The sequence below is a fragment of the Caenorhabditis elegans genome, chromosome X, assembly GCF_000002985.6.
Source record: "Caenorhabditis elegans chromosome X".
In the NCBI taxonomy this organism is placed as follows: Eukaryota; Metazoa; Nematoda; class Chromadorea; order Rhabditida; family Rhabditidae; genus Caenorhabditis; species Caenorhabditis elegans.
The window spans coordinates 15,872,028-15,896,524 of record NC_003284.9 but is presented as its reverse complement, the minus strand read 5'-3'; the positions used below and the strand labels follow the sequence as shown (position 1 = coordinate 15,896,524).

At 35.3% G+C, this 24,497-nt stretch overlaps 2 protein-coding genes and 2 non-coding genes across 4 annotated transcripts; 2 read left to right on the top strand and 2 right to left on the bottom strand.

Annotated features, from left to right (window-relative positions):
* Positions 1-2,128: 2,128 nt before the first annotated feature.
* Y67D11A.2 lies at positions 2,129-2,217 on the top strand. The gene has a single exon (NR_072808.1). It is a non-coding gene; the product is annotated as an Unclassified non-coding RNA Y67D11A.2 (non-coding RNA).
* A 5,044-nt stretch (positions 2,218-7,261) lies between these two features.
* F53H4.7 lies at positions 7,262-7,455 on the bottom strand. The gene has a single exon (NR_072807.1). It is a non-coding gene; the product is annotated as an Unclassified non-coding RNA F53H4.7 (non-coding RNA).
* A 1,474-nt stretch (positions 7,456-8,929) lies between these two features.
* On the top strand, positions 8,930-10,921 carry F53H4.3 (Neuropeptide-Like Protein). The gene is made up of 7 exons (NM_078210.4): positions 8,930-9,155; positions 9,791-9,926; positions 10,072-10,147; positions 10,204-10,290; positions 10,342-10,412; positions 10,470-10,548; positions 10,696-10,921. The coding sequence occupies exons 1-7, from the start codon at positions 8,939-8,941 to the stop codon at positions 10,807-10,809; spliced, it is 780 nt and encodes a 259-aa protein (NP_510611.1). The 5' UTR covers positions 8,930-8,938; the 3' UTR covers positions 10,810-10,921.
* On the bottom strand, positions 10,899-17,440 carry gmeb-2 (SAND domain-containing protein). The gene is made up of 6 exons (NM_001330923.3): positions 17,181-17,440; positions 14,154-14,452; positions 13,956-14,098; positions 12,569-12,982; positions 12,265-12,515; positions 10,899-11,579 (listed from the first exon to the last, which is right to left on the bottom strand). Exons 1-6 carry the CDS (start codon positions 17,427-17,429, stop codon positions 11,382-11,384), a joined length of 1,554 nt encoding a protein of 517 aa, NP_001317728.1. The 5' UTR covers positions 17,430-17,440; the 3' UTR covers positions 10,899-11,381.
* Between the last annotated feature and the right edge of the window lie 7,057 nt (positions 17,441-24,497).

Sequence of the window (24,497 nt, the reverse complement as noted above, 5' to 3'; positions counted from 1 at the left end):
AAAGAGACAATTTAAAAAAATATCCGCTCAAAACCCTTACCGTTCTGAAAATACCACAGCCACATGAGCACAAAACTGCAAAAATCAAACTACTCGTAACATCAAAACTTATGCACACAAAAAATCCCCGACACCCGTAAATAAAAAAAAACGTTGTTGATGACAACTTGTCACAATAGTTTTTATTGTAGAGAAGCGTATATAGCCTTTTGTGAAAAATTGATTCTTGATGTTTTTGTCGGATGAAATGAGAGTTGGGAAAAACATATTGAATTTATAGAGACTGTCAATATTTTTATGTAACTTTTGATACTGTAGCAGACTTGTTTTTCAATGTTCGCTGCCCGCAAAAAAAGCCTAATTCGCTTAGAAAATGGTCATGATTCACGAGAAATGACATTCAAAATAATACGTTTGAAGGCGTAATTACACTTTAGGAAACTTAGAGAAAAAGCTTCAAAAATAAATTTGATATTCAAATGATCACAGGCAAAACTAATAACAATATGATTATTATTACCAGAAAAGAACTCCAGATTCACATAAAAGTAGAAGATCAAAAATTGAAAGGTTTTTGATCTTCATCTATATTCAACTTTCTTTGTCCTTTAGACAAGTGTTTATTTAATCGAATGACAAGATTGGAAAGATGCAATTATGACGGAAATGAAATTGTTCTTGGGAGTGCGAGGCACAACAAGAAGTCTTGGATTAGACTAGATAGAAAAGTTTTGAACGAGAAGTTTTGATGATTCTATAGAGTTGGGAAATCACACGTGTTGTCAGGCTGTCCTATTACGGTTTGATCTACAAAAAATGCGGAATTTTTTGTCTAAAAAATGTGACGTCAAAACGTTCTTAACCATACTAAATCAGTTAAGAACTCTGCGTCTCAACTCCCGCATTTTTTGTAGATCTACGTAGATCAAACCCAAATGAGGCACTCTGAGACCACCTGCAAGCACCTTCTACACAGGGAGGGAAAGTACAATAGAGCAAGCGGGAAGAAAGTAGGTAACACTATACCGGCAGAGGCCGTATAGATCAAAATACAGATAAGACATCTTGTGTGCACAGGACCACACAACACTATTGTTTTTTTCTTCAGAATTGTACTTTGACAAATTAAGTCTGAACGTAATGAACAAAAAACTGGATGGAAATCAAAATTAATGCTAATAAATAGATGATTTCAATTTTTCCGGAATGAAACCTTATCAAAGCTAAATCTAAAATAATCTATACATCTGTACTTGTATGAAAGCTACATATTTTCAGAATTTTAAGCAACATACAGCTTGGATGTGGCTTTCCACAATTTGAATATATTATTTGGCACAACATTTTTTTTCGATTTTTCGGCATGTTTTGTTAGGTATCACATAACATTTCAGCCAGTGGGGAAAGTGTGAGCAACTACTCCTATTGTGCCAAAATGACTGAATATCATAATAAAACTTATCAAAAAAATTTTGAAATTTTTTTATTTACTGTCAAACATTAACAATTACTCAGGTTTGACTCTCATAATTTTGAAAGTCGGCCAAAAAAAAGCATTTTTCCATCATTCTTTATACTTTAATTTTGTTTTCATTATTTGTATTAGAACAATGTAGGGGTCGGAACATGCGACATTATTCTGGGTTTCCCCAATTGCTCAGATTTTTCATTTATTTTTTGGCAATTTGTCAAAACTATAACCGGAAAAGTATAACCGGAAACTATGAAAAATCTACCATTTTTTGGAGTGTTTTATTATGATATTCGGTCGTTTTGGATCATTATAAGTTTATTTAGACAAAATCCTCACTGGCGCTACTCCACCTTTAAGGAGTTTTTGAAAATTCCCAAACTGATACAACTATTTGATAGATTTTGAAACAAGGTAAAATAAACTGGTAAATTTCATTCATTTTAAATTTTTTTAAAATTATTATAACATCACCAAGTATTGATTTGACTCACAATTTGATTCTACAGAGTTCGAAACCAAAAATTGTAGACAAGACGGCAAATAAAAGTGCAAAAGAATGTCAGTTAAGTTCACAAACACATAGTCACTGCTTTGAGAGATAATTGCCTTTTCTTGAGTTGACGGCTCTCGGCGAACCTAGGCGATGCAAAAAACAAAAAAAAGAACGCGCAATTGGCATACTGTCATTAACAGAAAGAGGAGTCGGAGAGTGACATTTGAATGAAAAATTGGCGAAATTGCTCCGCGAGCCGCGTTTTTTTATTCGTGCTCTTTCTTTCGGAACACATTGACGACAAGCACTTTTGAGAAGTATAGACGCGAAAAAACTTTTTTCGGAAAATAATATATATATAGAACATGGAATGACCAAAATAATTAGTATAGAAAACTAACTTGCTTTAAAAAGCTTCAGATTATCAGAACATTGAAGTCTAAAAAAAAACGTTTCAAAAAAGCAAATTTACAAATGTCTAGGTTTTTTTTACTTTAGCCACAGTTTTGGCACATTGCCAAATTTTCAAAATTGGGTTTAAAAAAATTAAATAGTATTATTGCATGTTCAAAGTCCTACACTGGCTTAAATAATAGTAATACCCCCGCCAAGTTCTAAAAATGGTTCTGAAAAATAAATAAATACATAAATTCAAATATCAAACTCTGAACTTCACTTATGTGTTCCAAAAACACGTAAATTATTCGCTTAAAAATGATAAATATTCACGGAAATTCGTTGCATACATCTACGGAGAATCCATTTCTGATGTTTTCTTCTAGAGAGACTATGAGTGTGAATAGAATGGAAATGTGGAAGAACAAAAAAACAAGACTCCTTTGAATAATAAAACTAAATTAAATTGTTAAATTGCGAAACTTTTCATTGTTCCCTGAAGTTTTGAAATCGGGATTGTTAATATTGGAGTAATATTTAAAATGATAAAATATAAATTCAAGTAACTATTATTTATTTTTTATCTTTGAGGCAAAGAACGTGAGAGAAATGTTTATAGTTTGCTCAGTTGTGAATTGGCGGAAAATAGAGATCTGCATTATGAGAATGCGTGTGTAATGTGCATTGATCTCAAACTGTATAGAATGATTTTTATTAGAATATTAAAAAAAGCAGGCAACACTAAAATGATATGTCAAACCTATGTATGTTAGGTGCAAAAGTATGAATATCCATGAAAAAAGGCAGTTATGCAGTTTTAGATTATACGTAGCCTCATATTCTAACAAAAATTATAATATATGTATGCTGGAAAAAAAAACTATGTTTTCGAGATTTTTCTCTGAAAACGTTTTTGAAAACAATATCATGTTTTAGTCAAATTTTGAAATAAAAGAATTCTGAAACATTTCCTAATGATTGTGGCTGAACTTCGCGACTACTTTTTTAGTATTTAGAAAAAATTTCTGAGTTACAAACAACTATTTTTTAATTTCGATAGAAAATTTTAAAAAATGTAGATCGCGTTTTTAGAGTTGAAAGGCATGAACGTTAACAGACCAATGACCGTCACCTCGGTTTTTGCACATGATTTCACATTGTAGTGTGTTGTACTTTTTTTATTGAAAATCCCAACTGAATTAAAAAATCGTGGTACATAACTGTCAATTATAATTATATTTGGCTTGACAAGTTTGGCAATTTCTGATTGCTGCCTCCTGCGAAATGTCTTGCTAAATGTGGTGCAAGCAAAATTTATGAAAAATAAAAACCTAAATTAGCCTCAAATCCTAAAACTTTGAATAATTTATTTCTCGTGGGAGGTGACCACACAAGTCGTGCCGCGCCTCCTGTATAGTGCGGCGCGGAACCCGAAAAGTGTCGGCCGCGGCGAAAGAGCCATGTTTTGCACTATATGGTGGGAACACCTAGCTTTTGATTTCTCGCCATAGTGCAGAAATGAGGCAAGAGGCCGGCGTGAGAGGCAGGTGTCAGGCCCTGAAACTGCGCCTGCCTCTTATGGGAGCCCTAAAATACTCATTTTTGCTTAAAGTAGAGATTTTATGGACTACGAGTATCCTCACTATAACAAAGTCATTTTTGCCATGTTTCGCTTGCACACATCGTCTTCTCAGAGTATATAGAATTTTCAAAAGCATACTCTAAAATATGACCCGACCATTTTCAACAGTTGCCTTTGCGGTCCTACCAAAAGTAACTTGAATCTCCGATCAAACTGTATTCAGAAATATCCCCCCCCCCCCCCCCCCCCATAGATGCCGTAACGAATCTTATGAAAAAGGTCTCCAGCGGTGTTTCATTTTTCTCTTATTCGCGGTTTCTTTTCTTTAACAATGTTACCATTAGTTCCTGTTTCTTCATCAATCCTCACAGTCTTCATCTCGTTTGCATTTCTAATTCACTTTCATCTGAAAAAGATATGTTTACCTAGTCAAAAACCTGTGGGCCTCCTGGTTGTCTACTACATTTCCGCCTGTTCGGAACTGAAAAAAGGATCGAAACAGCGGGGGGGGGGGAGAGGGGGGGGGGGGGGGGGGAGAAACGGAATATATGATGGAGAAAAAGCCGACGTCATCGTTGAACGAACCTCATAACTCTTCGTCCCATAATATCGTCACCAACGATCTATTCTCCACATCTCATTTTACACTTGGGGGGGGGGGGGGCTTTCTTCAGTTATTCTCACTTCTTATTCTTCTTTTGAAGATATCCCGATAGCAAGTACAATACCATCCATCCCATTCTAACTATTCATTTCACTTGAACCCCGCCCTTACCGTCATGACAATAAGGTTTCACTCAAGAACCCAAGTGTGGAGAGGATACTTAAACTATTCGAAAACTTCATCGCTTGTTTTTCCTACTCTGTTTGTTTTTGAACATTTCTCTCTCTCTCATTTTTTTTAAGCGTCGTAGATCATCTAATGAGTTTTTAAGCGAAAATATTCCATGGACCCCCATTCCTATTTTGAGAATGTCAGAAAAACAAGGAAATTGAAGAATGATGACCACTAGTTTTTGAAAGGTTCCGTGTGCTGCGAGAATGAGCCCGTGAAATTGGGGAACTGCAGAAAAGCAGAACTCTGAAAGTTACGGTCTCTATGGAATCTGTTTTTGAGAGGTAAAAAGGTCGTTTGAAAATTAGCATGTGCTCATGTTGGAACATGTTCGGCAAAATCCTATAATTTAAAGGCGGAGTAGCGCCAGTGGGGAAGGTATTAAAAACTACTCCGATGGTAACAAAATGACCGAATATCATAATATAACTTTCCCAAAATTTTTTTGAAAATCAAAAGTGACAATTACTCAGTTTTTGCCACTCATAATTTTGGAAGGTGACCGAATAAATTTTTTTCCTACCTTTTTATACTTTAATTTTTATTAAATAATTAGTATTAAAACATTGTAGGGGTCGGGACATGCGACATTGCTTTGGATTTGCTCTTTTTTTTTGCTCTTTTTTAAAATTTGGCAATTTGCCAAAACTTTGGCCAGAAACTATGAAAAAACTTAAAAAATTTGAAGTGTTTTACTATGATACTTGATCGTTTTGGATCATAATAATTTTAGACAAAATCCCCACTGGCGCTACTCCACCTTTAAGAGAATAAAGGTATTCTGAAAATTGAGAATTTGACGGACGTCGTTCGAAAACTTATGTTCGAATTTGGTTTTCTTTTAATGAAACCCAAAAATAATGCACCGAAAAACCTTCAGATGTCAATTTCGAAGTTCAGATTTGAGTTATTTCGCTGAAATTTGTGTGATTAAGTAATTCTAACATAAGCGTTTAAATGACATGCTTTTTAATTTGAAGTCCGAGTTTAAATTGTCTTGAAATTGTTAACCTGCCCGCTGGCGCTGTTTAGCTCAAAGATGAAAAAAGCAAGACCAAAAGTCTGGAAATTTTTTTCAAAAAATAGTTTTAATTTTAAAAAAAAACCAAGAAAAATAGGATTATGGTCGATTAGAAAAATTCCCACAACTTTATAGTGATTGATAAAAAGTGAAAAAAACCTAAGAATTTTGAGCCGTAAAATGTACCACACCTTAATCAATTGCCGGCGGTTTATTAATTTGTTAGGTCAAAAACATTCCTTGTCTTGTCATTTTTTTTTGAGCGAATTTGGATCTTTTTTCAAATTTGATTGTTACTTTGGCAAATTCAGAAATTCGAATATTTGTTTTCCTGTTTTTAAATAGATTTACTGAAAAACAATAGTGGAAATGATAAAATTACAGAAAAACAAAAAAAAAGTGTTTTATAAAATTGTATTAGGCAAATTAGTCAAGTATTTACCACAAAATCCATCCGAAACTTTTTTTGGCCAATGTTCAGAAGGAGACTTTTTATAATTTTGTAGTTTTATTTCCAGTTTCAACCAGCTCAAGCGGGCAAAATTATTGATGAAACTTTGCAACAATACTCACTTAGGGAAATTTAAAGTTAGAAAATTTGACCTACCTGTCAATGACGTAGAAGCTGGAAACAATTTTTTTTTGAAATCCCCGTCAAGTTTTGAGTATAAACGTTAATTATCTTGCATTTTAAAACTTAATTTAGGTACTTTAAAGTCGATGGACGGCGATATTTGGTAAAAACAATTTTAAAATCTCGCCGCCCACCGACTCAAATTTCAAATTTTGACTAATTTTAGGCCATTTTTTGAGTCCTCACAACTTTTTTTTGTAAAGTTTTCAAGAATTTTCATTATGAAATTTGGTGTTTTCAGACAATCTTGAGTGTAATAAAAAATTCTTAAAAAATTCGACTACACCATCTTTAATCTGTATTACTCAAGAATAATAATAAGAATACTGAAAAAAACTGGAAAAAATAAATTTCGAAAAGTATTTGAGAAAGAGCCGATACCTAGTCGAAGTTTATTATTGATTTTTTTAAAAGATTTCTCCGTATTCAGCGTAAATTCAAATTCTGATATTTTTGAGTTCTTGAATTGAATGGATTTGTTTTTACTTGTCAGAAATAGACCGCGTAGAAAAGTGCAAAATTTTCTCACTCTAGTGAACTCCAAATAACACTAAAATACCGTTCCAAAACAGACAAATTTGCAAAATTCGGAATTTTAGCTCGGTACGGACTTTTTTTTGGAACCTAATAAATTTGGTTTTTGAGGACCTTCATGCGACTTTGCACGTCATAAAAAATTCCACTTCGCCTCTAATACAAAAATAGGTAACAAATTCAAAAATCATAAATTTTCATCAATTTGAAAATCTAAATTACGTCAGCGCGGATGCTTACAGCACCCCCCTGCTGTTATTATATTACATGTATATTCTTCTCATGTTATATGTGTATATCAATAGAGATAAAGCTAGTTTGATTGCGTGTATGCAATCTGTCTGCATGTGTGAATCTACCTCTTCGGGCGAGGCGCAACAACAGGCCCCTCTCATCTCCCTCTCTCACTCTCAAACATGTCAGTTTTCGGCAAAACTGTACTTCAATTAATTGTAGAATAGTTTTTTGATTCGGAGAACATTAGAACTGTCTGATTTGCCTGCGGGCTGTCTCCATAGTTTGGCTAAATGCTGACCGTTTTGGTTCCTGGTTTTTAGAAATTGGTAGTTTTAGGGCTCTGAGATATTTGGCTAACAGAAGTTGCAAGGTATCAAATTTTTATTATTTACATTTTTATTTAGTCGTAGAGCTTAGACTTCTTGTTTTCAAAATGTTTTGTGTATAAACTTGAGCTGCAAAGTTTGACCTAAATTTTTTCCAAAGAGACCGTAGTTTTTATTTTTATTTCTTGAACAACAAAAAAAAGGTTTCATGGTTTATACTTGAATTTATACTTGGAAAAATACCAAAATGTCAAAATTGCCAAAAATGCCATTCACAATTCATAAAAATTATAACTTTTTCTAATATTAAAGTGCATTATTCAAAAAAATGATGAAGTAGTAAAAAAATTTGTTTGAAATATTCAAAATATCATAGAAAAAACAATTTTCTACATGAAACCTCTTAAACGTTTCTTTTAAACTTTTATGACAGAACCAAACTCCGAAAAAAAGGAGTAAATTTATTAAAGTTTGAAATTTTTCCCACATGTCTTTAATTCTAGTGCAAGTTTTTTGGCAAGTTCTAAATTCAAATTCCATCTCTTTTATTCACAAAAATCTTCTTTCATAACGTCTAGTATTTTTTTCTTTTTCTTCTTCTCCGCATTTTTGTTGGTTTCCAGTTACTTCTACAACATAGTAACTAAAACCGGATAATCCTCGCGTTTAAAATCAGACTCGATTCATCGCACAAAAATGGTGAAAAAGTGGGACTGTTTTTTGAGGAGGGGGAGTTGCTAGGGCGAAAGTTTCGGCTTTCACTCAGATGCTTTCACCTCTTGTCGCTTTTTGTTGGCACGCCTGATCTGGCTTTTGAACACGGAGAAGATATCAAAAAAAAAACGCGCGCTATTCATTAAACATTTGTAGATACCTCGCCCCCCCCCCCCCATTCACTTTTCGATACCTTTTTTATCATCTCGCTGATTTCACGCCCTCTTTCACCTGACCCGTCATGTTTTTTTTTTGCGAATTTCTCAGATTTCTCTATGGTTTCAAGGGATTATGCTAATAATTTCTTTTATCATTTTAACTGTTAGAACTTTCTTGTACATTTCAATTAAATTTTTTGACGAGCCTTTTTTACTTCAGAACTGTTTGTTTACGAGTTTTTTAATTTTTATTTAAAAATTGCCACTCAAAAATTGTCATTTATATCCCTACCCAACTTCTGGGTTTCGTGATTTTTAGAAAATTTTTAAAGCAATTTTCTCCCTTTTTTTCAATATTTTCAGTATTCAAAATAATTTTCAAAGTAAAAATAACACATGTTTTTTTTTCATTTTTTAAAAGAATTTCCTCCAAGTTTTCACTAAAAGCTCAAATATTTATTTTTATTTTTTTCTCAATTCTTTGATTATCAGTTTTTTTTCACATTTTTTCAATCTACAATTTTTTCAGAAGCTATGCTAAGGATAGCTTACCTACTCAGCATATACCTAGGCTTGGCATTATGCCAAAACCTATATGGACCCTCTCAGTTAGACCTGTATTTTCGATTACTACGAAACAGAAACCTTGGTGGTTTTGGCAACCTCGCAAATGCGGAAAGCAGAATTCTCACGGCAGAACGACAACAGTTCTTGTCTGGCCTACCACCGTTGCCGATGACTCATGATGAGAGTATGTTTTTGAAAGATTTCTTGTAAGAGAGATATTTAATCATGCTTGGGGACTGATCATCTTAATAAGAAGCGCGAGGCAATTGCAGTTCCGCAAATTGATTTTTGGTATTTCGCCAATTTGCTGGAAAACTTTTTTTTAAAGTTCAGTAAAACATTCGGCCAATTCTAAAAATTTTTTAATGATGATTCCAATCTTGCTTTGAAATTTGAAATTTGAATTATCCTAAAAAAAAAAAAATTATTTAAATTATATCTACAAATCGCGGGTTGCCAATATGGCCAAAAATGTTTAACTTGGACAGTCGCATACCACTGGTGAAAAACTCAATATTGCTCTTTGATCTTTTTTTTTTTTTTTTTGAAATTACCAGTCCTTGATATCGATGTTAAATTATTATTTCGCCGCGGTCGACATTTTTCGGGTTCTGCGTACTATACAGGAGGCGCGGCTCGCAGCAAAAAATGGTGCGGCAGGCGTTTTGGCGCCTACATGGAACCCATAGTAGTTAACCTGATAACTGCTTGTTAATAAATTATTGATTTGATAAAATAAGTTAAAAATAATTAAACAAAAAAATAGAAATATTTTTCCAACTATTAAACTATTAAATTTATATATTTTAAAAATTCCAGTAATCCATGTACTGACCACCGAATCCCCGACAACAACGATCAAGCCAACAGCCAAACCAACAACACCTCTGCCACCAGTGCCTGACCAAATGGCTGTGAATGATATTCCAGAAGCTCCTCCAGTGCCAGAAGAAAAGTAAGGGTTTATTTGAGTTTTTATGATGAATTTACTGTAAACAAGACTACAGTTATAATTTTAGGATCTGCTTCAATTTTTTATTTAAAAAAAAAATTTCACTGGGTCTTGACATTTTACTAAATCAAAAGTAAAAACATTTCAGCATCGGAGGTACTTACGATGAAGATGGCAATTTTGTGTCTGAAACAAACTTGGTGGTCGATAGGAAAAGGAACTTGGTAACATTTATTTTTTATTATATTTGTTCTTATTTTTCAAAAATTCAATATTCCAGGCTCGCGGAGCCCGTAACTACCAATTAAGTGATACTGCAACGACACGACAATACGCATATGTTGCTCAATTCCATCAACCAATTCACGTAATCTATATATTTTGTTAGATTTTTCAAAAAAATAAAATAAAATTTTAGAGTAATCAAAACAGAGTGGCTCGTCAACACACTACTCCACGACCATTCACATATCCACCACTGGTCTTCAGGTACTTTTCACTGAATTTATAATAATAAAGGATATTGTAACTTTTTTTATTATTCAGAGCAAAACCACAGCCAAACAATCGAGACACTTATTTGAATAATTTGCTTCTGGAAATTGAAGAATACGACGACTTTTTGGTAAGTTTTTTGTTCCAACTTTTTGATAAAAAATTCCATACTTAAAAATCTCTTTTATCATATGTTTTTTAGCTTATTTAACCTAACAAATAAATTTCTATTAAGTTTGACAGTTTTTTTTTGAAAATTTAACTTTCGTATTTTCAGGATCAAGTAAACCAGTACAAAACTCGCTACCCGGGAGCCCAGGTGCCAAATCCTTACCGCTCACTACCAGAGGGCAAACTCCCAGCTCTTTCTCAATACAGAAAGAAGAAGTAAATACTTACTTGTACATTTTTATGTTATTTACTCGCTATTTTGTGCTCCGAACCGACCATTCAAAAGCTTTCAGGCATTGATCACTGTCATTAAATAAAAATAATTTATTAAGAAAACTGTCGAGTTCTGACTTGGAAACTTGAGGAAAATGACAAAATTACAAAGAAATTACAATTACAAAAATGGAAAAAATAAAGCATGATCCATCCCAAAAATGAATTTCGCATTACATTTCATACAGAGTGGGAAGAGAATGAGAGAGCCGATAAGTGACTTTTTATAAATTAATAATGATATTTTGAAAGAAATGCAAAAATGCAAAAAAAACCAATTTGTACAGACAAAAATTTCTATTCCGGGAATACATGCTTATGACATCACAATAAATAACTAGAATCTTAAACATTCCAATTAAAAAAGAGGACTAGAGTGGAAAAAAAAGTTATGCATTGATAAATTATTCAAATAAAATTTAAGAATTAAAAATGATATTGACTAAATCTGAAATTAATCTGAAATGGAATGCGGTTAATTGTGATAAAGTTTGGTAAAATGTAAAATGAGTGAGTATCTTATTGGGCAGCAGCCGTGCGGAGCTCTTCCATTTGCAACGCTGCCAGGACATGATTTCTGTCAATGTTGGAGCCCATGCTGCTAGCAATGTTCATCAGCATCTCCTGTGGACTTATGGCTTTAGGGATTTGCACAATTGGCTTGATTGGGGTTAGCAAGTGTTGGACAGTTGATGGAGGTTCTGGACCGTCTTCGAGCTGGAATTTGGAAAATTTAGCCGGTTGGAAAGCTAATCGGAAATTTTATTTTTTTTAAATTGGCATAATTTTTAGTGGGTTTTTTCTTAAAAATTTCGTTTTCTAATTCGTTTTGATCCACAGATAAATGTATTTTACTCGTATTAAATAGTTTTTAGGTCTCACGCCGACGCCGCGCGCCGCTGTGTGAGCAATGAAGTGCAAAAGGAAGTTATTTGAAGCGGCCGACACGATATGAGTTCCGCAGCTTGCTGTGAAATCAGTAGCTCTGTGTGTGTGCAATAAAGTGCGAAAGGTAGTCTGAAGCGGCCGACACGTTCGGGGTTCCGTGCCGCACTATACATTCTGATACGAATGACGCCGTGAGGCCGGTGCGGCGACCGCTGAGGCCGGTAACAGAAGAAAACTTAGATATTTTCTGTGAAAGTTGAGCCAAAAAGGTGCAAAATTAAAATGAAAAATGCTAATTTAGTTTTCCAAAAATTCCCTATTATCAAAGTCAATTTTTTCTTGGTTTTTGAAAATATAATTAATTGTCAATAGATAATAAATTACTCCTATATTCAACAAAAGTTTTGTACATAGTAATTGAAATATGAGAAGGCAATATTGAGCAACACGCTACAAATTACTGCATTAATAGAGTTTAAAAAAAATTAGTTTCCATTTTCAAATTCAAACTTACCATAGATGTAGTAAGCGATGGTCGTTTCGCATGAGGCTGCCCAATCAACGCAGAAATATCCAGGGATCTCTTTCTCCCAGGTATCTCTTCCTCCAGCGAGGAGAAGTCTGATGACAACCTGTGAACTTGTGGTTGGCTCTTCATCAAGTGCTTCTCTTCTTTCGCAATTTCAGCTTGTAAACTCTCCATTGCTTGCATTGTGTTGCAAAATGTGTCAGCCGCGTTCAAACTGCACAACATTTTTAATAACACTGAAAATATATATTATACTTTTTAAGAAAAGTTGAAATGATTCGATACTCACCATTTGAGCAACTTGAGATCCCCTTAATCTTCTCTCGCATATTATTGATTTTGTTAACAATCATATCAATAATATTATCTCCAAGTCCAGCATTTATCATTTCAGCCAACATCTCCTGTGGTTGTTGTTCTATATTCCCCTGGTACCGATTGTCAGTTGTATTCCAAAATGTAGAAGGCTGTGCTGATGGAATTGTCTGGAAAAGTGTGCTAGCAACACGTTGTTGCTGATGTTGTTGTAATAGTTGAGTAGTAACATCGTCAACTGAAGTCGAAGTTTCTTCTTTCAGCGATGTTGTTGGGAACATGGATAGCGGGGGCTGCGTAGTGGTGGATGGTGTTGAGAAGTTGTTGTTCTTCATGTTTTGACTGATTGCAACAAATCGGGAAAAGGTTGGGTTTTTGAATAATGTACCTGAAAATATTCATTACATTTTTATTAAGCTATTATTTTTATTTCAGAATTTTCTAAGAGATTTTAAAAACAAGGTGTTTGTTAAACTAAACATATTAGGCGGTCTGTATGATATACCAATTTTAATATAAAATTAACAATTGAAAATTGTCGTTAACTTAGAGAAAAAGCAATATCATCGGCTAATGTCAATTTTAAGTCGGATTTTGAGAGTATTTTATAACGTTTGAAGAAAAACATATTTTCCTAGGTTTGTAATTTTTTTCAATTAAAAAATTGATCTACATCAGGGCTGTACGGCAACCGGAAACTTGGTTCCAAAAAGTTGCCGAAGGTTGGGCAACCAAAAGTTGCCGGTTGCCAAAAATGGGTTCGGCAACTTTGGCAATTGCCGGTTGCCGAAACTTTTTGGGTTCGGCAACTTTAGCAATTACCGAACTTTTTTCGACAACTTCGACAACTGCCGATATCAATATCAAACATTTTGTAGCTTATAGAAAAGCATTCAGAGAGCCTGAAAAATGCTAAAATTTCACTGAAAAACGACCATGTTTTTTTTCCAAAACGCTCAAAAATATAATTTCAACAAAAAAAACCTTGAAACCTGGTTGCCAGTTGCCGAAACTTTTTGGGTTCGGCAACTTCGGCAATGGCCGGTTGCCGAAATTTATAGGGTTCGACAACTTCGGCACTTGTCGGTTGCCGAAACTTTTTTGGTTCGGCAACTTCGGCAATTGCCGGTTGTCAAAAATCTCGGCTGCTGCACAGCTCTGATCTACATAACATATGCAAATAAACAACTTGTGCCAAAGTTTTAACGGCACCTTGTAAACTTTTTCAAACTTATTTGAATTCCCAGTAAATAGTTTATCACATTTCCCACTACAAAAATCTTCAAACTGTTGTCTCAAGTTGAGATCAATTTCCCATGCATACTGTCTCTTTCTGGTAACACAAATGTCATTTGACTCACCTAACGTAGGCTGTCCTTCTGGCATTTGTGTTTCTTTTTTCGGTACAGTGAATAGACTTGTTGACGCATTTGGGAACGCAGACGGAATGTGTGAGAACATATTTTGAGGTATCAACTTGGTCGTGCTAGAACGCCTTCGTCCCCTGTAAATAAGAAGATAAACATGCAAAATTCAGTTTTAATTTGAAAGAAACTAACGATGGATCAGAAGTCGGATCCTTTGGTGTAATATAATTCCTGCTCTGACACTTAGCGGAGCACTGATTGGGGTGATCGTGAAAGTCGAGAGACCGCATCTCCATTAAAGTTCGAAGATTGGACTTTCCGATTCTGATGCTCCCTTTCCAGTCCTTCTGCTTGTCTTTATTTGCTCTTACAGTGAATTCCTTAGGGCTAATGTATTCTGTTTCACCATCGATCAGTATACAGTTTTGATGGATTCCAGGACATGTGAAGAGTTTTGTCACCATTTTTGCAGTTAGAGTGCCGCATTTTACCTGGAAAATGATTTTTAGAAGTTGATCAAATATCATAGCAGAACTTTTCAAATATTATCAACCATTTTTAAAGTGTTCCTCTGCAAACAAAAAATGGCAATTGCTCAGATTCTCATAATTTTAAGTCAACCATTAATATTTTTTCTATGATTTTGAAATTCTAGTCAAATTTAAAAAAAAAAGAGGACAGGATAGCTCAGTCGGTAATGGGGGCCGCAAAAAATCTGGAGGTCACAAGCTCAAGTCCGGCCTCACCTTCTAGGTTCACCCTTGGGAAGTGGAGCAATCCACGACTGGATTTACGGCCACAGTCCCCGGCTAGGACGTGACTTAAACTATGCCCAGTGGGATCACCACCAGGCAGTTTACCTGACTCCCAGATCCGAGGGGCATTTATATATATATATATAACATTATCAAAGTTACGGCAAAACTTTAATTATCTTGAAAAGTCTAATTCATTTTGGAAATTTGGCAGTTTTCAAAAACTCTGAAGAACAATTTTCAATAAATCCAACATTTAATTGCTTTATGTTTTGGACTCTCCATTGACTGTACTCAACCTTCATAACTTGATATTCTGCTTCACTTATATTTTTATAAAACGTACAGTAATATTGATATCCCTGACATTCATGGTGTTAACTGCTCGGAATAGGTGTACGTCCCGGACGATGGTGGAAAGCAAATCGAGACAACACGAGAGTATCATGATGTTCGCGCTCGCCCACTGTTTGCGTCGCGCGGTGCGTGACCATTCTCGACGGTGGGGGGTCGCCGCGCGAGCGCCACTATTTTCACGCTGACCACCACCACCGGCGGCGGCGGCGCTTTTCCGTAGCACATACACACTTAGTCGCCTGCCGGGGAAATAGAGAGAGAGAGAGAGAGAGTCCAGTTTCAAAGCACGTTTTATGCATTTGAAAGGCCACACCCCAAGAATAGAAGCAACGCGTTCGGCCCCCCCCCCCCCCCCCGGCTATTTTGATGGCAAACAAATACATGAGCCAATGTCAGGATCATGAGAGTACGCGAGCTGGCGCACGCCGCGTCCGTCGCGAGAGATGGAGAGACACCGTGTGCTTTCACTGGAACACAACAGGCAGACAGAAGAACAAAAATAGAAACTGACCATTCGGACTCTGGGTGTACTTTGGAAATTGATGCGCTTCTGAGTCATGTCGTGTGCGGTGCAAAAATTAAGACGGAAGACTTTTTTTTCAGAAACAACGAAAATTTCAGGGAGCTTGACGGTGCACACTAAATTAAGCTTAAAAGTACACGAGTTCGTGTGCTTTGCCAAAATATATTTTTAATCGATATAAAAGTTTTTAAGCGTGTTTGTTTCTTGAAACTGTTGAGCTCCAAAAAAATGCTCTAAAAGGAAGCATTTTTCAGGCTTATGGTGATTTTAAAGGTGGAGTAGCGCTAGTAAAGATTTTGCCTAAATACACTTATAATGATTCAAAACGACCGAATATCATAATAAAATATTCCAACAAATTTTAGATTTCTCATAATTTCCGATCAAAGTTTTGGCAAATTGCCAAAATTTTGAAAAATATGAGCTTTTGAGGAAATTCAAAGCAATGTCGCATGTTTCAACCCCTACAATGTCTTAATACAAATAATTAAAGCCAAATTAAAGTATAAAAAATGTGGAAAAATTTTTTTTTCGGTCGACTTCCAAAATTATGAGTGGCACAAACTGAGTAATTGACACTTTTTGACAGTAAATAGAAAATTTTCAACAAATCTTTGGAACGTTTTACCATAATATTTGGTCATTTTGGGACCATAAAAATGGTTTTAACACATTCCCCACTGTCGCTACTCCACCTTTAAGAGCAACTTTTTTAGATTCAACTATTTCAAAAACGACTCAATGTGCACCCAATTACAGAGCTTTTTACAGTCTAAATTAGATTTGGAACCACTTCTCTAGGCATTTTTTCCATGAATTCAATACAAAATTTACTGAAAAAGATTTAGATCAACTGTTTTTGACTATCACTTTTCAAGTCCGATACGTTTTCAAAATCATGCTCACATTATTCATTTTTCACCGCATAGTTTTCTCATTCCCCCCCTCTTTCACACCATTTCGAATATCCAAAAATTTCGGAACGTACGTTTTCCCGCGTTGTCTAGGTGAAAACATCGAGAGGGGGGAGGGAAAAGCATGAGGGGCAATAGTAGTGAGCGCGCGCGCGCGAGGAAAAGTCTCTTTGCAAATTTGCGTGTTACTATTTTCGTCCTCGTACCGTCCGTCCGTGGCTGACCGTCGCGCCGCCGCCGCCGTGCTGGACAAACAGTCGTTTTGGCTCTCGTGTCTACGATATTCACATGATTTCTCACGTTTTGTGCCTGTTTAGACTATTTTTACAATTATGGAACTGGGGAGGAGGAGATGGAGAAGATGAACGGTAAAGAAAAGATGCACTGGAAAAAATAAAATGTATAGAAAATATAATTGCTAGTTTAAAGGAGATATTGATGAAAACTTATTAACGAATATTTTAAAATTTAGTAACCAAAAAAAGTACGATCCTGTTTTTCCACATAGTGCAGCGACGGAAAAAATAAAAAATAGAACTTTGGAAATTTGAAAATTTTTCCGTTGTATTTTGTTTTGGTACATACATAGTTTTAAAAAATCATCTGGTAAGAAATTAAATTATTAAAATGCTTTAAATTAATTCTTACGTATATAAAATTTTGAACCCACCGTAATCACTGGAGGCAACGAAACACTAGCCTCTTTCGCCAAAACATTCACATTTCCATCACCTCCCGTCAACTGAAAATCCAATTCTTCATCTGTAGTATCCTGTGGCGACCGTCGCTGCGGCGACACGTTTTCAGTCTCTCTGGGAATTAAAATTGGAATTCCAGATTCTTTGGGTTCTTCATGGTGGTGGTCTTCTGCTAGCTCTTTTTTAATTTCAAGTGGCATGAGAAGCCCGCATTCCGTCATAATATCTGAAAGTTAGTCACGTAAGTGAAAAATGAATGGGGGAAAAAAAAAAGAGCAATCAATTTACAATTTTCAATTTACGAAAAATAAATATTTTCACAAAAAGAAAGAGGGCAAAAAGTGACGTATAGTAAAGCAGGGGGCGAACGAAGAAACGGCAACACTGTATGTGTGGTGTCAGCGCAAAAACACAAGGCGCACAGTGAGCAACGCACTATTCCGAGCCACGCCTCTCAGCGCGAGAACCGAGAGCGCAAGAGCTCCCACGAAAACGACGGGAAAACGGCTACACCAGCAGCTGGGAAGAGATGAGAAACACAGCGAAAATCAAACGTTCAGAGAAATAGAGCAAACAGTTTTCTTTGAAAGTTCGCCGGGGGACGGAGGAGAAGAAGAAAGGTTCAAATATTGTTGTGAGAGGAAGGTGACGGCATGACCTTATGGAAGTTCAAATTTTTAGTTTGAAGTGTGGCACAATGAGCATTCAAGAAGTCTATGCAAAAATATTTGACTTCTTAAAAAATTAATTGTTTTTAATGAACTTTAGCAAAATTTTAATCACATACAATTAGTAGATTTTTACACAAAAATTGTCACAAGTTTAGAGGGATATTTATTTCAAAATGCTTCGGGTGGATTCAGTTCACGTGAACTTCAAATTTGAGGAGATACGTACTAGATTTTACAAATTTCAGATACTCCGTAAAACAGCTTTTGAAATAAAAATTACCTTTAATTTGGAAACTTAATAAATTGACTTCATATTCGCCACAAGTGTATGATGATTTTAATTTCGGGCAAAAATTTCAGAATTGGACAATTGCCATAATACCAATTCATACGTATGAACATACAATATTTTCCAAAAAAAAGGTTCCACAGCTATTAGAAACTGGATGTCTGATAGCAAGTTGAAATATTTATTCATGTGTAAATTATGTACATCTAAAAATTGATAAACTATTCAAATTACTAGAGTGCTCTAAAAAGGAATGCAAGACTAATAGAGACTACATTACTGATTGGTACTTCAAAATAATGATGATCGCCTAGTCATCAGAATTATGGCACAAAGCATTTGCAGCGAACCTCCGAATTTTTTATTAAGTGTATTATTGTGAAAATCTGCAACGGAAATTATAACCACTGTTGAAACAAAACTTGGTCAATCACAAATACTAGGACTCGACTAATTTGTGAGATAAAATGAGTAATGATCAATCATCCTTAACTACTAAAAAACAAAAAAGCTGCCCGGCGTATCTGCAACAAGATACGTGACAGCCACGTATCCATGACCACTCGCCGGTGAATCCACAACATCTCACCTTTGACCGACAGCTGACGCGCGCGTTTTTTCTCACATCCGTTTGTTTTTTAAGGTTTTATGCAACAAATATTTGTAAGGACAAATGGCAGGGGAAGTAGTTGTGTATGTTAATTGATATACGATAAAATTTTCAAAAAAATTGAAATAATTTAATTGGTCAGAGAACTTTCAAAATAATTTCCAAACTGTTAATAGTAAAAAATGATTAAAAACAATTTTGAAGAAATAACTTTTCTGGAAGCTAAAAAAAATCTACGGTAAAATTTTAAAAAAAAATTTATGTAGAGAAAAATAGTCAAATCACAACATATGCATACCTTGGGTTTAAAAAAAGAACACATTTCAGTATTTCAGTGGGCTAATTATAAGAAACGGTAAAAGTGTGTATGTGTCACGGTTGTGTAGTGTCGCAGTAATTGCAGAATCGGTGGTTTTTACGAGGAAGGGGACCCACTTGCTTGCGGGAAGCATCTCCCGTGTCGTCAACAACGGGGGGCAGTTTCTCATCGTTTTTCGACCAGTCAGTGTCCCCCCCCCCCCCCCACCCATCCCAAACTATTGCGTGCGTGTATGTTTGCGTGTGCGTGCGTGTGGTGCGTGAGTGTGAGATGATGGTGAAATGTGTGTGTGTGTGTGCTACGCGCGCGGGGGGTTCGAACACAAGAAGCAGCCATTCCCGCGATTCCTTACTTGGTCGCGTCGTTGTCTTTTTTCGTCCATCTGTCTCGTGTTATCGTCGTTGCGTGCAAATGGATTGAGAAAAGGAACACGAGATGGATGAACTGATGTGACCCCCATTCAAGTTTAGCTTCAGGAAGAAGGCTTGGAGAAAATGTGCTAGAACTGGAGTGTGTAATTTGATCTTTTTATAGCTGACTCTAATTTAACTTGAAGATGAGAGCAGGGAAATTGTTACTATGTACAGTGCTAAAATGTATGCTACAATTACCACAGTAAATTTTTGAAATTCTTCTTAAAAGTGGAGTAGCGTCAGTGAGCTTTTTGTCTAAATAAATTTGTGAAAAATAAAAAAAATAAAACAATCCTAAAAATTTTCAGATTTTTCATAATTTCCGATCAAGGTTTTGACAAATTAAAAATAAGTTTTGAAAAATATGAGCTTTTGAGAAAATCCAAAGCAATGTCGCATGTTCCTACCTCAACAATGGTTTGAACCAAATATATAAAACAGAATTAAGTTATAAAAATTTAGGAAAACATTTATTTTTTGGTAGACTTCTAAAATGATGAGTGGCGAAAACTGAGTAATTGGCACTTTTTGACAGTAAATAAAAAAAAGTTCAGAAAAATTTTTTGAGAAGTTTTATTATGACATTTAGTCATTTTGGCACCATAGGAGTAGATTTTAACTCTTCACGGCTGAAAATTTGGGAAAATCTAGAAAAATTTCGAAGCTTTTGAAGCATACATTAATTTTCACCGTAGTTAAAAATCAAAGACGACTCCTAATTTTCCAAACAGTACTGAATTCAAAAAATTTTAGTTGTTATACTCAGGTTAGGTAGAGCCCATTTTCATCAAGGTTGGAATTACCGCCCTGTAGAGTAAAATCATTTTCAATTGATTTAAACGCACAACTACTACAACTATTTTAAACTGGACCAACAAAAAAAGAAAGTTTGCCTGTGATCAGGAGTAGAATTGAAAAGTTTAGAAATGGCGTGTAACACTAGTAGAAAATATATACTGTATATTGATTCACACAGGTTCAAAATGTTTTCAATTACAATTTTTGTATTTTTTTCGCTTGGGATAAAAATTCAAAAATCACCTAGCAAAATGTTCTTCTTACTGGTATTAGATAATAATCAGATAATAAAACATGTGAAACACCACCATATAACCTTCAAATATTTTGCAAAAAACACGAGAAGACGATAAAAAACAATTGAAAAAAAATTGAAAAACCGCTACTAGCCACGTGAACAATCCGTGCGATGTTGGTATTAGGGAAACACAAACAATAAGAAAAAGAGAAAAAAGAGAAAAGCAGGAATGTGCTCGGATGAATCTGATCAATTGGATTGAAACGGAGCAGTGAAAGTTTTGGAATTGGCATAAATCACAGATTAAAAAAATATTATCATCGAAAAAAATTATCGAGCCCGAAGATTGTAAATTTCCGTTTTGAAAATGCGGAAGAGAACAAGTCATGTTTCTAAAAGTTATTTGAGCATTTAGGAGAAATAAGTAAACTTTACATTGGCAACACGTTTTGCTCTCTCTTTTTTTTTAGCAGAAAATGCAACAATTCCAGAATTTAATCTATGCAATTTTTAAAATTCAAAAATTCACGGAAACAAGAAATTGAGAAGAAAATGCTGTCAACTTACATTAATGTGGGAAGAGTCTTAAAATAATTAAGCTTGTGGGGGCTATGTCGGAAAAAAAGACTTTCAAAAAAAATTAGGCAAGTGTCGGAAAATTAGACAATTTGTTTAGAGGAGTTTCAAAATTGGGAATTTTTACAAAAATTGCCCAATTTTGCCACTTTTTATTGGTTTTGATGAGTTAAACCTAGATTATCTGAATTCTGCATATATAAATTATCCGTTTTCCACAAATTTGGGCATTTTTTTTATTTTTGCCCAATTTTTTCACTCATTTAATGACTGTCCTTTTTTTTGGGCAAAAACTGAATTCAAAAAATTCTAACTTCAAAACGAACCATTTTAGAGGAATTTGAAAAATGTAGAAAAATGACGTCATAACTGTATTAAAATACATTTTGCAACATTACTTAAATAACCCCAATAATATGCTTTTGCTATAGTGTATGAAAAATTTAAAAATTAAGCACCTGGGATTAAAAAAGAGAAGAAAACTTTTAAAACAAATTAGCAAACTACTCGGCAATTCCCGGCAGCTTCTTCCCCAAGTTTGGGGCTTTCCAGCTTCTTACCCAACTCTTGCCAACTTCTAACCCAGAGTATGCCCAAGTCTTACCCAACTTCAACAATTCTAGTGTAAACTCCCTCGCCCGAGTCTTGCCCAAGTCTTAGCCAAGTCTTGCCAACTTCTTACCCAAGTTTGCAGATGTAAAGAACGAACAAGATTCCGAAATCCCGCATGCGCCATGTTTAGCGTAAATCGACATTTTGTCTTTTGAGTAATTTGTATTTAAAATAGAGGAATTTCAATGTAATTGAAAGAAATCACAGGAAACTCAGGAAAACACATGAAAACAGGAAAATCACAGGAGTCCCTTCAAAGGCAAATTCTAAATATTTTTCTCTGATGGCTAACATTGTTTAAAAAATGTACGAACAAAGTTTGCTTTTTATTGCCATTTTGTCTAATAAACCGTATAATTTATCTAAAAATAAAAAGAAAAGTTATCTTCAGGATGATTCTTCTCCTAGTCAGTCCAATAGTCAATCCAATGCATCAAATTTAGATTTTTTCTGAGACTGAACTGTTCCTTTGAAATGTAAACTTTTATAAAATTGAAAGACGTGAAACAAACATGAATAACAGTAATTCTGTAAATTCTGTACTTAGAATCTGTACTTAAATCATTTTGTACTTAAATCACACTTGAAAACAAATGAAATAAGGTATGTGAGAATACCGTATCAATCAGATATGTCTGGTACTTCCTCAAAAATATCTATCAGAATATGAGTACCATATATTATTACTAGTCTTACTAGTCTTTTCGCGCGACCATCATGGCTCAGCAGGTAAGACTTCGGCACAACGGGAAATGCGATCAAAGTTCAACACACAGGTATAAATTGGGTAAGAAATAGGCAAAACTTGGGTAAGACTTGGGTAAGACTTGGGCGACGCCTCGGGACGCCGAGGCAGTCGACGACTTTTTTCATTTTTGACGCGGCGCCCAACTCTTGCCCAAGGTTTACCCAAGTCTTGGCAACTCCTTATAAATGTTTTTATTTTTTGGGCAAGGCTTGGGCAAGAAGTTGCGAAGCCTTGGGTAGGAAGCTGGCGGCAAACGCCGAGTATAATCATTAAAAATAAAATTATCAAGTGTCCTAACGCAGATAGCTTCAATTTATTTTTAACGGAAATAATTTTACAAAAAAAGTATTCTCCCACCTCCTAATTCTTGTAGCCAACGGAAGCAGGGACGAGAAAGAACATGGAAAAAAAAGACAGAAACCGAAGAGGGGGGGGGGGGGCAAAATCGGATGGATTGAAACGTCAAAGATTAACGTGAAGAAAGCGGTAGAAAAGAGGGGGATGAAGGTGACGGAGGCGAAATTGAAAGAGAAGACACTGATGAGTGAACGTCAACCGGGATTGGAAGAAACGAAACGTGTAACCTTTTTTCTCCCCCAAACAACCCCCCCCCCCCTTCATTTCATTTCTACCGACGGTTTTGTCATTGGCGCGGACGACTATAGAGGACCGATGTTGTCCTTAACTACTGTAGGATGCTATTGCTGATGAGTGTCGTCATCACCACGGGCCCACTTCACTTTTCTCCCCTCCAGCCATAGCTAGTGACGACGACGTCGTTTATCGTTACCAACAAACTGCTGCAAAACACCAAACACATACAGAAACTTGCGACGACGTGACATTTCTGGCCTGGGGCCGTCTGTGTTTGTTACCAACAAGTAAGACGGTTGTACATGAGACTTGAAACATTAAAGGTGGTGTAGTTGAATTTTTATATTTTTTTATTCTTTATTAGACTCAAAATTGTCTGAAAACATCGAATTTCATAATAAAACTACTTGAAAACTTTTAAAAAAAAGTGTTTTTTTGTTGTTACGACGGCTCAACAAATGGCCTAAAAATTGTTAACATTTGAAATTTGACCGACTTTTCAGCGGCTGGACACAATTTTTTTTTGAAATCGCTGTCAAATTTTGAGTAAACCTACAGTGTAATTATCTTGCGTTTTCAACTTTATTTAGGTATTTTAAAGTCTATGGACGGCGAGATTTTTAAATTTCTTTAAATCCAAATCTCACCGTCCATCGAAAGATAATTACAGTGTATACTTAAAATTTGACGGTGATTTCAAAAAAAAAATTTCCAGCCGCTGCGAGATTGAAAAATCGGTCAGATTTCAAATTTTAACCAATTTTAGGTCATTTTTTGAGCCGTCATAACATTTTTTAAATAAGTTTTTAAAAAGTTTCATTATGGAATTCGGTGTTTTCAGTCTATTTTATGTTTAAAAAAGTAATAAAAAATTCGACCACACCACTTTTAAATTGATGGCCAGGCTTTCTATGTGAACATTTTGTCAACAATTTTTGGTTGCTAGGGCATTAGGAAATTGGAGCACGGGGGTGATAGGGCCTTAGGGGTAGGTTGAAAGTGCGGTAGAGCGATAAAGTTGTAGTGAGATATGGTGATGTGGTTAGTGCACTAGGACGCTAGAGAGACATTTTATAAGTCTACACTTTTCTTTTCTACCATCTCCAAAGTGTGACCTTTTTGCAACGGAGAGAAGCAAAGTTATGCAATGGCTTATATGTAACATTGAAGTGTCTCTAGCAAACAGTTCTTGAAGACCGAATGAACACATAACAGCGCGCAGAAAACAGAACATTACACGACAATGTGCTTGTTCTCCACGTAGGATGAGAAAAAACAAAAAAACTGAACTGAACTGAACAAAAGGATAAGGACCCCGAAAAAAAGCAAAAGCACAAAAAAGGGAACACGCGGGGTGAACGAAAAGGGCGACGTGTGTTTGCTTATCACGTTTCGCATCGCCCCCCCCCCTTCTCCTTTGG

What these genes read in the sequence shown, in the direction of transcription:
- F53H4.3 (NM_078210.4), top strand. Translation starts at nt 8,939, where the DNA reads ATGCTAAGGATAGCTTACCTACTCAGCATATACCTAGGCTTGGCATTA. An exon ending in TCGATAGGAAAAGGAACTTG is followed by an intron (nt 10,148 to 10,203) that starts GTAACATTTATT and finishes TCAATATTCCAG; the next exon opens with GCTCGCGGAGCCCGTAACTA. An exon ending in TATCCACCACTGGTCTTCAG is followed by an intron (nt 10,413 to 10,469) that starts GTACTTTTCACT and finishes TTTATTATTCAG; the next exon opens with AGCAAAACCACAGCCAAACA.
- gmeb-2 (NM_001330923.3), bottom strand. Translation starts at nt 17,429, where the DNA reads ATGACGGAATGCGGGCTTCTCATGCCACTTGAAATTAAAAAAGAGCTA. An exon ending in CGTTGCCTCCAGTGATTACG is followed by an intron (nt 14,453 to 17,180) that starts GTGGGTTCAAAA and finishes ATCATTTTCCAG; the next exon opens with GTAAAATGCGGCACTCTAAC. An exon ending in GATCCGACTTCTGATCCATC is followed by an intron (nt 14,099 to 14,153) that starts GTTAGTTTCTTT and finishes TCTTATTTACAG; the next exon opens with GGGACGAAGGCGTTCTAGCA.